Below are 12,447 nucleotides of genomic sequence, written 5' to 3' on the forward strand. Positions count from 1 at the left end.
AAGCTCTCACAAAAAGTGAATGTGTGGCAACCCGACTATGGATCTGTAAAATAACATGTTCACCATGGCAAACAAAAACTTGGGCCACTAATTGTAACTAGCAAGGACGACGCAACAGCATGATGGCCAGAACAAGAAGAACAATTGCTTTATTCAAGTGTTTGATTATACAGGCGCGGGATCATGCGCCATGAGTATCTGCGCATTAAGGATGCACAGTCATGCTACAGTTGCCTTATCGGATACATCCCTTTCCGGTAACAAATAAATTGTGCACCTTCCTAACAAAGTTGTTGAAAGTTCATCTTAACACAAGTAAAGACTATGCAGACACTTGATTAAAATGTTCGTCATAATGAAGACGTTGCGGTGGCTTCATGGTTCGGGTCGACCTTCTCAAAGGTGGCGGTGGTACAACCGGGGTCGAAGGGTTGCCCGTTGTCGGTGGTTGACACGTTACTGTTTGTGAGGTTGGAGCTGTCGCTATTGAATGGTGACTAGTGTCGTTGTCCGCTGGGGTGGTATCGATGTAGTCATCACTTGCCTCTAAGAGCCGTTCGCCGGTTTGCAGTAGGTGACGACGGTTGCGCCTGAGGAGCTTCTGGTCTTCCGTTTTTACCAGGTAGGATCTTGGGTAGGGCATACCCATCGCTTGAGCTTTTCGGGACCATTCTGTATCTCTGAGCCTCACGAGGGTACCTCTTTGGAGAGGAGGCAAACGCCTTCCAGCTTGTTTTTGACTGTGCTTCTTGACATCGGTCGCGGTCACAGCACTGAAGTCTGGGAGGTTGGTGCAAAGGCACCTTCCTTGCAGGAGTTCACCAGGGGATAGCCCGTCCTCCAGTGGGGTAGTGCGGTAAGCCAGCAGGCCCAACCAGAAATCATCCCCCGAGTCTGCAGTTTTCTTCAAGATGCGCTTCACAATCTGTACACGTTTTTCCGCAAGCCCGTTAGACTGTGGATAACGAGGGCTGGATGTGACGTGTGTGAAGTCAAATTGCCTTGAAAATACCACAAATTCATAGCTAGAAAATTGTGGACCATTATCAGTACATACTTCAACTGGCACGCCAAATCTTGCAAATATAGCACTGAGGGCTGCAATGGTTGATCGCGCCGATGTGTCTGGAAACTGCACTTCTGGAAAGTTTGATAAGGCATCAAAAACAACTGTGTATGAGTCTCCGGCAAACGAAAAAATGTCAGCCCCAACTCTATACCATGCACAACTTGGCATGGGTCGCATTTGAAGCGGTTCTTGCGGCAGTTTGTAAGCATACTTGTGGCATGTAGGACACATTTGCACCATAGAACTGATAGCAGCATTGATCCCTGGCCAAAATACTAGATGTCTGGCTCTTTCCTTTCATTTTTGCATGCCGAGATGACCTGCATGAATTCTCTGCAGAATTGTTTGACGCATGCTTTTCGGAATAGCCACTTTCGATGCCTTAAAGGTATTCCATTGACAAAGGAGAGTTCTTGCTCAAAAGGCTTGAGGTCACCTTGTACTGGTAGCCCCAGCAACAAAGCTAGTGATTACAGACTGCAGATAGCAGTCACGAGCAGTTGCCGCCTGCAGTTCTTTCTGCGTTGCTGCCGTGACTCTGTTGCCTAGTAGCTGGACTGCGTGAACTTCGACGTCGTCTGTCACACCAGCCTTGTCTTGATTGTCAGCAGTTGACCGGGACAGCATGTCAGCAAGCACCAGGTGCTTCCCAGGAATATACTGCAAGGCAAAATCATACTTTAACAATCTAAAAAAAATCGTTGAAGACGAGGCGGCATGTCACCGACTTCCTTTTGAGCAACTGACAAAAGTGGCTTGTGGTCCGTTTCGATCGTCACTTTCCGCCCATAGACGAATTGATGAAATTTTTCGCATCCAAAGCAAATTGCTAGGGCCTCCTTTTCAATCTGAGCATAACGATTTTCTGCTTCAGTCAGGACTCGGTATGAGTAAGCTACGGGCCGCCACTGATTATTGTGGCACTGCAAAAGAGCGGCGCCGACGCCGTTCTGCGATGCGGCGCAAGATAACTTTGTTTCCCGTCGTGGGTCAAAGATTGCGAACACGGGTGTGGTGGTCAAAATTTGCGTCATGCTTTTCCACTCTATGGCGTGGTTTTCCATCCACTCAAACTCCGTGCCAGCTTTGATAAGAGTTCTTAATAGCACCGTTCTTTCAGATAGCTGCGGCACGAACTTGCCAAAGTAGTTCAACACACCAAGCATACGGTGAACGCTGTTTGCCTCAGGAGTGCATACATCCTTCGTTTGTTATACATGAGGCATCATTGCGTACTACCACAAATAGCAAGGCCAAGCAGTTACAAGTATTTGCAATCATCGCTTGTGCTTTTTTTTATGACAATACCTTCCACGTATTTAAAAATTTTATTTCTTTTTATCTTTGTTCCCTGGCGCATTTGCAGGTTCCAGTAATACGAAGAAGACCTGCATAGCGAGTCGCAGATGAAACATCTTAATCTAAATTCTCATACCAGCTTTTCGCAAGCAGGACTGTGCAAATAACCCTGGTGGGGCGTGCAGCTTCCTGATATGAACAGCATAGCAAGATGATGCTCGCACCGGAGAGCACTTTGTTCACTTGCGCACACTGTCGCCTATCTCGCTGATTCTTGGAGTGGCACTCTCATGCCCCAGTTAAAAATTGCAAGGATATGCACAATAATGACCATTCCTTGTCTTTGTCTTGCTCTTGTTTGACTGGTTCAACATTTATCTGCATCTTAGAATGTGTACTACATAGAGAGCAAGAGTCACAAATGTGATGAAACGAAACGAGAGCTGAGTCAGCTCTTGCAACCTCCCCCCCCGATTGACATATTGAAATCTCTCTACCGTTGTCATATTTTATAATCATTGTTGTATGCATCAACCATGTAGAACCAGGCTGTCCAAGCATGCTTGCTGTATCAGTTGCTGTCTTGTGCAGGCAAGGTGTTTCCACGGCTACGTCGCCGCAGGGCAGCCCAAGGTGAAGAGGAAGAGGGCAGCACCGACTTTGTCTTTCGAGTCATCACTTCCCTAAGGCCACACTCCCTCGGTGAGCACTGTCTCACTTTGAAAGAACTGTTTGCCATAGGCAATGTGGTGGGACTAAGGACGGTATTGAAGAGAGCTACGGTGGGGTGTAAATAATGTACAAATAAGGGGGAAAAGATATATGGTTGGCAATTCCACTGAAATACAGAACCTCCATAGATACAACCACTGCATCTCATTAACTTTACAGGGACAATGTCAGCAAAATCTACTTTCTCCTTAATTTTACAAACCTTGCAACCCCTTGGGCCACAATACCTCAGTATCTTCATAATTTTGCAAAAGGTTCTGGAGTATTTTGCTATTCCAGTGACGGCTGGTCTGAAGTTGTCATTTTGCGGGCACTTTTCAGCTTTAAACACAGCTTTGAAGCGTGTTTAGTAACCCAGGATTTTTAATTGTGTGCAAAGTTTTCTGGTAGGAACATCTGACAGAACTGTCAGATCGAAATGCATCAGGGATAATTGGAGTAGGACACAACAGGTGCACAGCAAACAACAAAATACTGCAAGTGTAGGAGGGTAAGTGCACAAGTGAGGATTCACTGTCAACTGCAAGGCTCTATTGTTTGGCAGTATGTATGTGTGGAGGCTATCTGACAAAACAGGGATGAAAATTTCGCATGAATGTTAATAAGACAAGAACCAGCAACTGGTTTATAAGAGCGGCCTTTCATGAATAGACACCACTTTTGTGATAATATATTGAAGTCAGTGAAATTGGCAATTTGCTTTGTTATATTGACGTTTTGCTGTATTGTAATTCGACCTTTTATGCAAGTAAGTATCGTCGCTGTTAGATTTTTCTTACATGGAAAAGTCCGCAAAATTTTCCGTATTACCGGGCAATCATAAAAAACAAATTTCCTTGAAAAAAAATTTCATTTTGTTGACTGAGAATCGGCAATGAAAGATACAATTTCATGCCGTGCCGACAATATCTTCATGTCGGCGGTACGAAGTGAAGCCAGTGACGTCTTCACATCCACTCCGGCTCCGTGGCTGATAGTTTCGCCTGCAGTGGGACGATGCTATCGTGAAAAGCACCAGCAGCAAGTAGCAAATGCTTTCTCTGCCTCTTGCTTTAACGCATCTCTGGAACTTGAGATTACAAAACCTTCAGCAATAAACGCACATGAAGCCATGCCATCTCGGCTCGCCCTGACTTTGCACACGTGGCAGATTAGCTCTAAAACAAGGCGCCTGAGCTGCATATGTGCTCAGCCACGTTGGCAGCCATGCGTGGCCGTGGGAGGCTGTGCAATGCCAGCATCTGGTTTGCGATAGGGCAGCTATAGATAGAACGCTGGGCCTCATGCACTTGGCATGTTATGTCCAGAGGACCTCCTAGAAGGCGGCCCCTCTACTTCAGCAGCCACTGAAGCAGCTCGCGCCAGTCGCCTGCTGGAGGCACGGTCTTCTTCCTCCCGGTCGAGTGAGTCACCACCACCCGAGGAGGAGTCACCTGGACAAAGGCCGCAGGGGTGAGTGTTGCTCACATGTATAATTTTAATTAGGCTCGCTTTCTTTTGCCATTGAAGTTTGTGCCTTTGCAGGCTGAATTAGGCCTTGGAATGTATGGAAGCATCCCAGTAAAAAAAAAAAATTGACTCCAATTGGTTTTCCAATAGGAATCAACTGGAACTAATAAGAACGAATTGGAAAAATCCTTACTTCCAACTGGTTACGATTGGGTCAGAGGAGAAACCAACTGGAGTTGCCAATTGCAATAAACTGGACTTAATTGGAACCAATTGGAAATTCTCTAGTTCCAACTGTTTACGATTCAGTCAAAGTGAAACCAATTGCGTCCAATTGTACTTGCCAGTTTGAACCAGCTAGGTGGGTTTGAACCAGCTAGGCCCTCCTTACATTTCCAACTGAATCTAATTGGACTACCAATAGGAATAAACTAGGACGTAACGAACTGGGAAATTATACTTGCAGTTTTTGAACCCATTCAAAGAAACTGGAATGAGTTATAGCTATATATACTATGCATGCAGTACTAAGGCTATAGCAAACCTGTTTCTGACAGCTGGGATCATATTTAGGTTTGCTTTGTGGGGTATATATGTGTATTGGTATTGCCCATTGGTGCAATTGGTCATTCCAACCAATTGGTTTCAAACCAATTGGTAACCATTGGATACAGTTGGTCACTCCAACAAAAACCAATTGGTCACGTTCTAGTTGGCCCAATTGGTCAAATTATGTACTAATTTACGATTGGACATTTTTCAATTGGTACCAATTGTAAATCTCCTAATTGGAGTCAATTGCTTTTTTTGACAGGGATGTCTATCACTTCAGGGTCAGCCAAGCAATTATTCCGAGAGTTTGGCCCTTAAAACGCCTCTGCAAACTCATTTTAACTCCTTCCTTACCGGGCCCATAGAAATAGATCAATTTGATTGACAGTTTTTCGACATGTTAAACTTTATCTTTAGAATTTTTCAACAAGCAGTGAGATTGCATCGTATGAAATGACGACGGTACTTTAAATATTGGCCAGATATGACAGTTTTTGGCACATTAGGCAGTCTGGAAAAATAAAACTTCGACATGAGGTATTGTGGAAACTAGCCTCCAGTGCGCCTAGCACTTCCCCAATCAAACAGTACAAAATTTGCACTTCAGGTGACTGTGCAACATGATCTTTAAATGTCAGCAGTAATGAAGACAAAGAAGCTTTTGTCAGGTTGTTCAATTTTCAGATCTTACGTGCACTCTATTTTAACGATCTGCCAAACATCGGGACATGCTGAGGAGTGCGTGTTGGTTTCATGATTGTGTTCGACGAATAGTAAATACAACTTTATTTTTTTCATTTCACGCAGTAGGTAGCGTTTATCCATCAGCATTTTGTCAGTGTTTGTACAACTTATTACGCGTAAAGCTTCCTGTCATGTGGAGTTTTTGCTTACACAAGAGCATGCAGCCGATTTGAGACCGACCTTCAACAGACGATTGACTAGCAGTCTGATATCTTACTTTTTGAACACTGCGTGTGCAAATGGCTTTATTCATTACGATACATTATTGTGCAACACTGTACATTACTGTACAGTACTCTAAAGTACTGTACAAAGCATCTGAAAGTTCCAGCGCCAGTTCAAGGTGCACGACCAGACCAGGGGGGGTATTCTGTAAGAGTCCATCTAGTGGACTGTCCATTTCGGCTGGTTCCAGTTCGTCGATTGGCTCCAGGTGCACGAGCGAGACAAAGGCAACCACTCTACTTCACGCTCAGGCAGCTGCAGCCAATCGCTTACATCTGAAATGGACAGTCCACTATGTGGACTCTTACACAATACGCTCCCAGGTGCTAGCAGAGAGAAGCTGATCAAACACAATAACCAAATATGAGGAGGCTTGTGGAGGCTCCCTAACCAGACAACCATTGCTTCGAGGTCATAAAGAAAGCAGTAATAAAGGAGCGAGGTGCTTGCCGCAATGAGTAAAAACAAGTGCTTCCTGTACAATAGGAGCCTACCTGTTTTCACATTTCTGAAGCCATGGCTTTCCTGCATAGCAAGGGCATCACTATGGCTAATGTTCAGGCCACCAAAGCTGCATAATATATTTTTTTTGCTTTGTCTAATTTACAGAAGTTGGGAAATAGGAGCAAAGCGCATAGTTTGTATATTTCAGTTTTTTTTCTCTCGGTACTTATGCTAAAAAAAGGCAAATTATTACTTTCATTCATGCTTCTTCGAGCACTTCTTTGAAGTTTAACATAAGAATTCTCAAAAACTCCCCGAGCACTTATTTCATCTTTACTTCCATTCAAAACACCAGTTATCAGTATACAATTTTATACTTTCTTTTGTGTCGTATCGTACACAGTATACAATACGACAAATGCGTCTTGAAATAACATGTTAAAACTTACCCTGAACCACTTTTTATCTAAGTGAAGAAATGCATTTGAAGTTAAAACAGGCTATTTCAAAAATACTTTGGCACAAAAAGTACTTCTACTCCTCCTTCAATGCCTTGCACTGCGAATGCTACGGCGGAGCAGCTCATGCCAAGAACGCTTTGCCTACTGAACGTCACCGTGGCGGGCAGTTCAAATTTGATTTTGCATGTTCACGTAGATGCCACTACTTACGATTTTGGTGCCTATGAAGCGCCAAACGCGGTTGTCCTCAGCGAGCCGCCGTGCGCTCAGCCAGTGGACTCGTTCTGGCACCCCACGGTGGCGCCGCGGTATTTATCCTTCGTAGCAGACCGCAGCTACAGGCAACCATGCAACTGTTGTGCATATGTGCAGCGTTTGCTTTGTGCACAACAGGGCTCGAGAGTGCGTGCTCGCACTCATATGCTCCAATCTCGCTGTGCTACGTGGTGTGGACCGGCTTTGTCCTGTACCATACTTGACTGATGGATAGTAGCCACATCCAACTTGCACATTTTGAAGTGCTATCAATAGCTCAATACCATATCAATACGAAGCAAAGTCTGCCAAGGCGTCTGACCAGGAGGAGCCAGGAGTGAGCGTATGCTGGCAAGCGTGTCTGTGGTCTGACCTTAAGTTATGCATGGTTCGAGGCTAGTTGAGCATTCAAAACTAGTCGAAATTAGCCAGACACGACGGTTGCGACACCGATAAGTAGGGTGGCTAATGTGTAATTCCTACGCGGTCGGCTGCGGCCGAGCGTGAGCAGACGATAGTCAGCTTCTTCCGGAAGTATGTAGTTATTATTAAAATTTGAATGCAGATGTTCACTTACTTCAGCCTGTTTAATAAAGGCCGTCAATAAATATACACAGTAATAGTAAGAAGAAGCCCACTGATGCAACCACCCTTGTTGATTGACGTCAGCTATTGACCAATAGCTCGTGTATGGGAATCTGCTATATTACGATATAAAACGTCCAAAAAAGAGTGAGGAGCAGGCTTCTGTTGAAATGACAGCGTTTGAGAGAAAGGTGACCTTGCGCTCCGCTTGCGAGATTCACGCGCCGCGCACGACTGCAAAACTTGGCTGAGATGTCCACAGCAGCGTATGCTATCCACGGACTGTGTTTTTTAAACAAGCCTGAGGGGTGGTTCAGGATCCCTTTAATAGCATCAGAAATGGGCACATCTCTAGCATTAAGGAAAGAGTTAAGTAACGTGCATAATGTCAACATCATTGTCAGCTAATGTCAACTTTAAATTGAAGGCCTCTTCTAGTGATCTTCACCACACCAAGTATAATTTCCTGGCATCCTCGAGTGCACTTTCCTTCCATTGGCACCCCATCCTGTGACTATTTAACAAACCACTGTTTCTGCTCGACACCCTGCTTCACCTGCCTAGTTCCACTCCTTCATAATCTCAACTTGGATATCGACTATACCCATTCATTTTCTAATCCATATCGCTATCTTCCTAAGTTTTGATATTATGCCTGTCAATTTTTATTCTGTCACGTGTTGTGCAGCACTCAGCTTCTTCTCAAGCTGCTTTTGTTATCCTCCAAGTTTCATTGCTATAGATTTAGTAATGATACAATGCCCTGTCAGTATGCATTCCCATTCAGAGATATCGGCAAGCTGCTCGTACTTGGGAGTGCCTGCAATATGCACTTGAATCCATCATTGTTATTTTGAAGATATTATGATCTGATTCTTCTGCAACTACACAGTTTGACAGAGCTTCAAGAGGCTTATTACCAATTACAATCTATTGACCCTTTGCCAACCTATTGAACATTAGTTCCTGTGCGTATTATTCTTCAAATGTCGATCGAAACCTTGAACCTTGCAAGTCAGTGTAGCAGTTGGCCAGCCATGGATCTTTTGCTTCTAATTTTTATTTTTTTTGCATACTAAACCCCTTCTTCATATGTTGTTTCAGTGGGCTCCTGCGATCAGTTTCCTCTTGTTTTTAACAATTCTCTAGCAGTATAAGTGCGAATGAAGCCCAGAAATGATAGAAGACACAACTTTATTTTGCTGGGCACTATGTGAAAAACCAGAGAGCACAGGTGCCACTATTTTTTTCCCCTGTGATTTGCTCTGTGTTATCAACATATTCGTTTATTTTAAAATTCCTGATAGGCCTCATGTGAGGCATTGGGTAAGGTGTGGAGGGGGCATCACAATAAGAAATACTCTAAAGCACTTTATTTTCATGTGCCCTAACTTACACGACTTTTGAAATTGTAAAATGTTACAATATCTAAGTGCATGCAAAATTTTCAGGGAAGAAATACGGACACTATGCGCAAAAATACTATTTTATTTTGCGAGCTAGTTTTGTTGGCAGTGCCTTCTAAAATGTGGTGCATTCGATGTACTTGGCTGAGCAAGGGCTTGCGCTATGCCATAAACAAGATCGTTTGAAAAAAAAAAGAGAACATTGTGCACGCTAGCATGCCAATTGATATTGTACAAGCAAGTCTATGCATCCCTTGGACCAGACGTGATCGACAAGTCATGTACGAAAAGCCATGCATGAAGAAGGCATGTTACTGAAGTGCCACATTAATGACTAAACAGTCTGCACTGTTTCAAAAAGGCAGAAATGGCTTTAAAAATTGCAAAGGGGTTTTGCAGCCTAAGTAGACACAAGGCTGCCAAACCTGTGGTAGGGCACAAGCATGAAATTGCAAAGTTTAGTAGCTGCAAATATGCCCAAAGTCCCCAATTCGCGGGCAATCATGGCAGCAGAATTATAGAGTTTACGTGATGGAGAAAGAACAATATTCACGTATGCTACATAATGTAACAACATTAAAGCATTGCACATAAAATATGCTCTTAGATAAAATGGACAAAAAGGCACAGACATACAGTCTGGGATGCAAACAGAGCAACAATGAACAAACGTAGTTGCTCCAATGCCAATAAGAGGCGGATAAGAAATACAAAAAGGAGTGTGCACCATGTAAGCCAAGGTTCCATCTCAACTCATGTGATTTTGTGCAGGCAATCACTGCAGATTCTGTGCGACACCATGAAGAAGCAGATCATCTCGAGGGCTTTCTATGGATGTGAGTGCACTTCATAGAACTTGCTATAGTGGGGGCTAACAGGACGCATGTATGTGGTACGCTTACGCGGTTCGACTTATGTGCAACACAGAAACATGTGCGTCAGGAAACTTAGTGCTTATTCACACATAGCTTGCCTGAGTCTCTAAAAAATTGCACAGGGCCAAGCTGCACTGCAAAGAGCAACACAGCAACAAAACCATGCAGTGCTCAGTAGGGGCAAAATGTGCTGTTTCAGGGATAAGCGAAAAACTAGTAGACTTCGTCTAGAAAATGTTGCATGCAAGGAAAGTATGATTTTGTTGTCAGTGAAATTCCAATTTGGCTACTTTAGCTTGCCAAGGATATATGCTTGAAGTGTTTTAAAGTGAAATTCGCTTGTGGTGACCATCTTTCCCTTTGTAACCGTAGCTTTGGTGTGAATATTTCATTGACTGCAAATATGAAGAATAGTATTGTTTTGAAACTAGCGGCAGCATCCCAGATTAAGTGATTAACATTTTAGGAGTGATGCTACTCGCTATGGGTAAAAGGAAGAAATATTTGGTTGAGCCCGACAGGTGATTGCATGGCGCAAAGTGGGGCCTTGACGACAGAGGGTCATAGCGCACTGTGTTCGTAGGCCCGATTTTGAAGTAACATCTCTGATTTGTTTTCAAGGCATGAGCAGACCAGTGCTTTTAGAAAAAGTACAAAGGCAGAACAGAGAGGGATTGGTGTTATTTCAGTGCAACACACGCGTGTGCGAATCACTGCTCCAAGTGCTCATGCAGTGGGACAGGTGCCTTAGGAAATCATCAATGGAGCTAGCAAGCATCAGAGGTGTCAGCATTGCGGAAGAGATACGATTGTTGTTCTGGTGTATGTGCTGGTCACCTTGCCAGCATTGAGCACGTCATTCCTGGCATACGTACAGGGCTGGCGCACTGTCGGCACCTGCGGACGGTTCGCACGCACCTGTCGGGGCTAGTGCATCCAGCGATCGTGTCTGGAGAAGGCGCTGAGGGGGGCCTCACACGGGAGGCTTGGCAGTGCCTGTCTGCTTCGGGACGCCTGGACGACCCCCAGGAATTGCACCGGCTCGTCTACTTTGGCGGCATTGAGCACGAAGTCCGCCCCTTGGTTCGTTTATGTCTCCTCTTGCCTTCAGTGTATGCCATCAAACCTCCTTATAGCGAACACAAATATATTGAATTGTTGGTTGTAACATACTCTTCTCAAAGGAGCACAGGCATGAAATTTCTTACTTTTCATTTTTTTTTTTTTGCGGTAAGCGAAGGCCCAATACCTTTAAACCCTGGAATAGAAAATATACTGGCGATTGTCACAGCACCTTCAATAAATTACTATACATAATCCTTGTTCCTATGAAAAAGCTTGTTTTGGTACCCAGGAAGCGGATATGCGTCATGGTGTAATTATACACTGGCTTGCTCCGCTCCTGTGATCAGTGTGATCTCCACATCTGTGTGCAGCTGGAAGAAACATGCACAGCACTCTTGTTTATCATTTTATGATAGGGGTGTGTAAATATTTGAAACTTTTGAATAACGAGTCGAATAGTGCCCCATTTGATTCGGTCTTTGAAACAAAACTCTTCATAAATGCAAATATTTTCCAGTGCTTTTCGAATATTCCAAAACATCAACTATGACCAAATAAACATAATATTGGAGCAAAAGTGAAGTGAATTTTCACCGCCATGGGCATAGCATAGACATAAAACATGAGAATGTGCATTGTGGAGCAGGCTACGTCAATTAATTAGCCGTCCTTCACAGGCTGTAATGTGATGATTTATACTCTCTGAAAATCCCTGTGCATACGAAGAAACTACTTGTTTGCTCCTAATGCTGCATTTGGGCTTTAATTAAAGAATGCTTCATAACATAATATGTAATAACAGAACCTTGCCAACTTTAAGAGTACTGAGATGTGAACATCATTTTATAATAATTGTGATAACAGCTATTCATTATTCAAAAACTATTCAATCAGTATTCGATTCAATTTGATTTGCTTCCGGCACTATTTCATTCGCATTTAATTCGGTCTGAAAAACCACTATTTACACACCCCTATATTATGAGCCCGGGATTTATTTATTTATTATTTATTACAAATACCTACAGCGCCCGAGTTGGGCATTATCGTAGGGGGGTTAATTAAAAACATAAAGGTCAATGATGGAACTCTGCAAAAAACAGCATCATATCAGTTATGGTACTAAAAATACAATCATCGTAATTAGAGAGAAAGACAGCACATCCAATACCAAAAATATCCGATTATAAAATTTGTTACACAATGCATAAAACGGTCCACTGGAAATATTGTCTAAAACAGATTCATGTAAAGTTCTCTATGGCAGATGAAAAATTAGGTGCCGA

At 43.5% G+C, this 12,447-nt stretch overlaps 1 protein-coding gene across 1 annotated transcript in view; it reads left to right on the plus strand.

Moving 5' to 3' along the window:
- Nucleotides 1-12,447, plus strand: part of LOC119445320 (small G protein signaling modulator 2-like) — a 161,522-nt gene that overhangs the window by 46,384 nt on the left and 102,691 nt on the right. Inside the window, exons 10-13 of the mRNA XM_037709634.2 lie at nucleotides 2,960-3,070; nucleotides 4,408-4,552; nucleotides 9,993-10,057; nucleotides 10,974-11,179. Coding sequence (XP_037565562.2) covers nucleotides 2,960-3,070; nucleotides 4,408-4,552; nucleotides 9,993-10,057; nucleotides 10,974-11,179 — 527 coding nt within the window. The remainder of the gene's footprint in view (nucleotides 1-2,959; nucleotides 3,071-4,407; nucleotides 4,553-9,992; nucleotides 10,058-10,973; nucleotides 11,180-12,447) is intronic.

The sequence above is a fragment of the Dermacentor silvarum genome, chromosome 3, assembly GCF_013339745.2.
Source record: "Dermacentor silvarum isolate Dsil-2018 chromosome 3, BIME_Dsil_1.4, whole genome shotgun sequence".
Lineage (NCBI taxonomy): Eukaryota > Metazoa > Arthropoda > Arachnida > Ixodida > Ixodidae > Dermacentor > Dermacentor silvarum.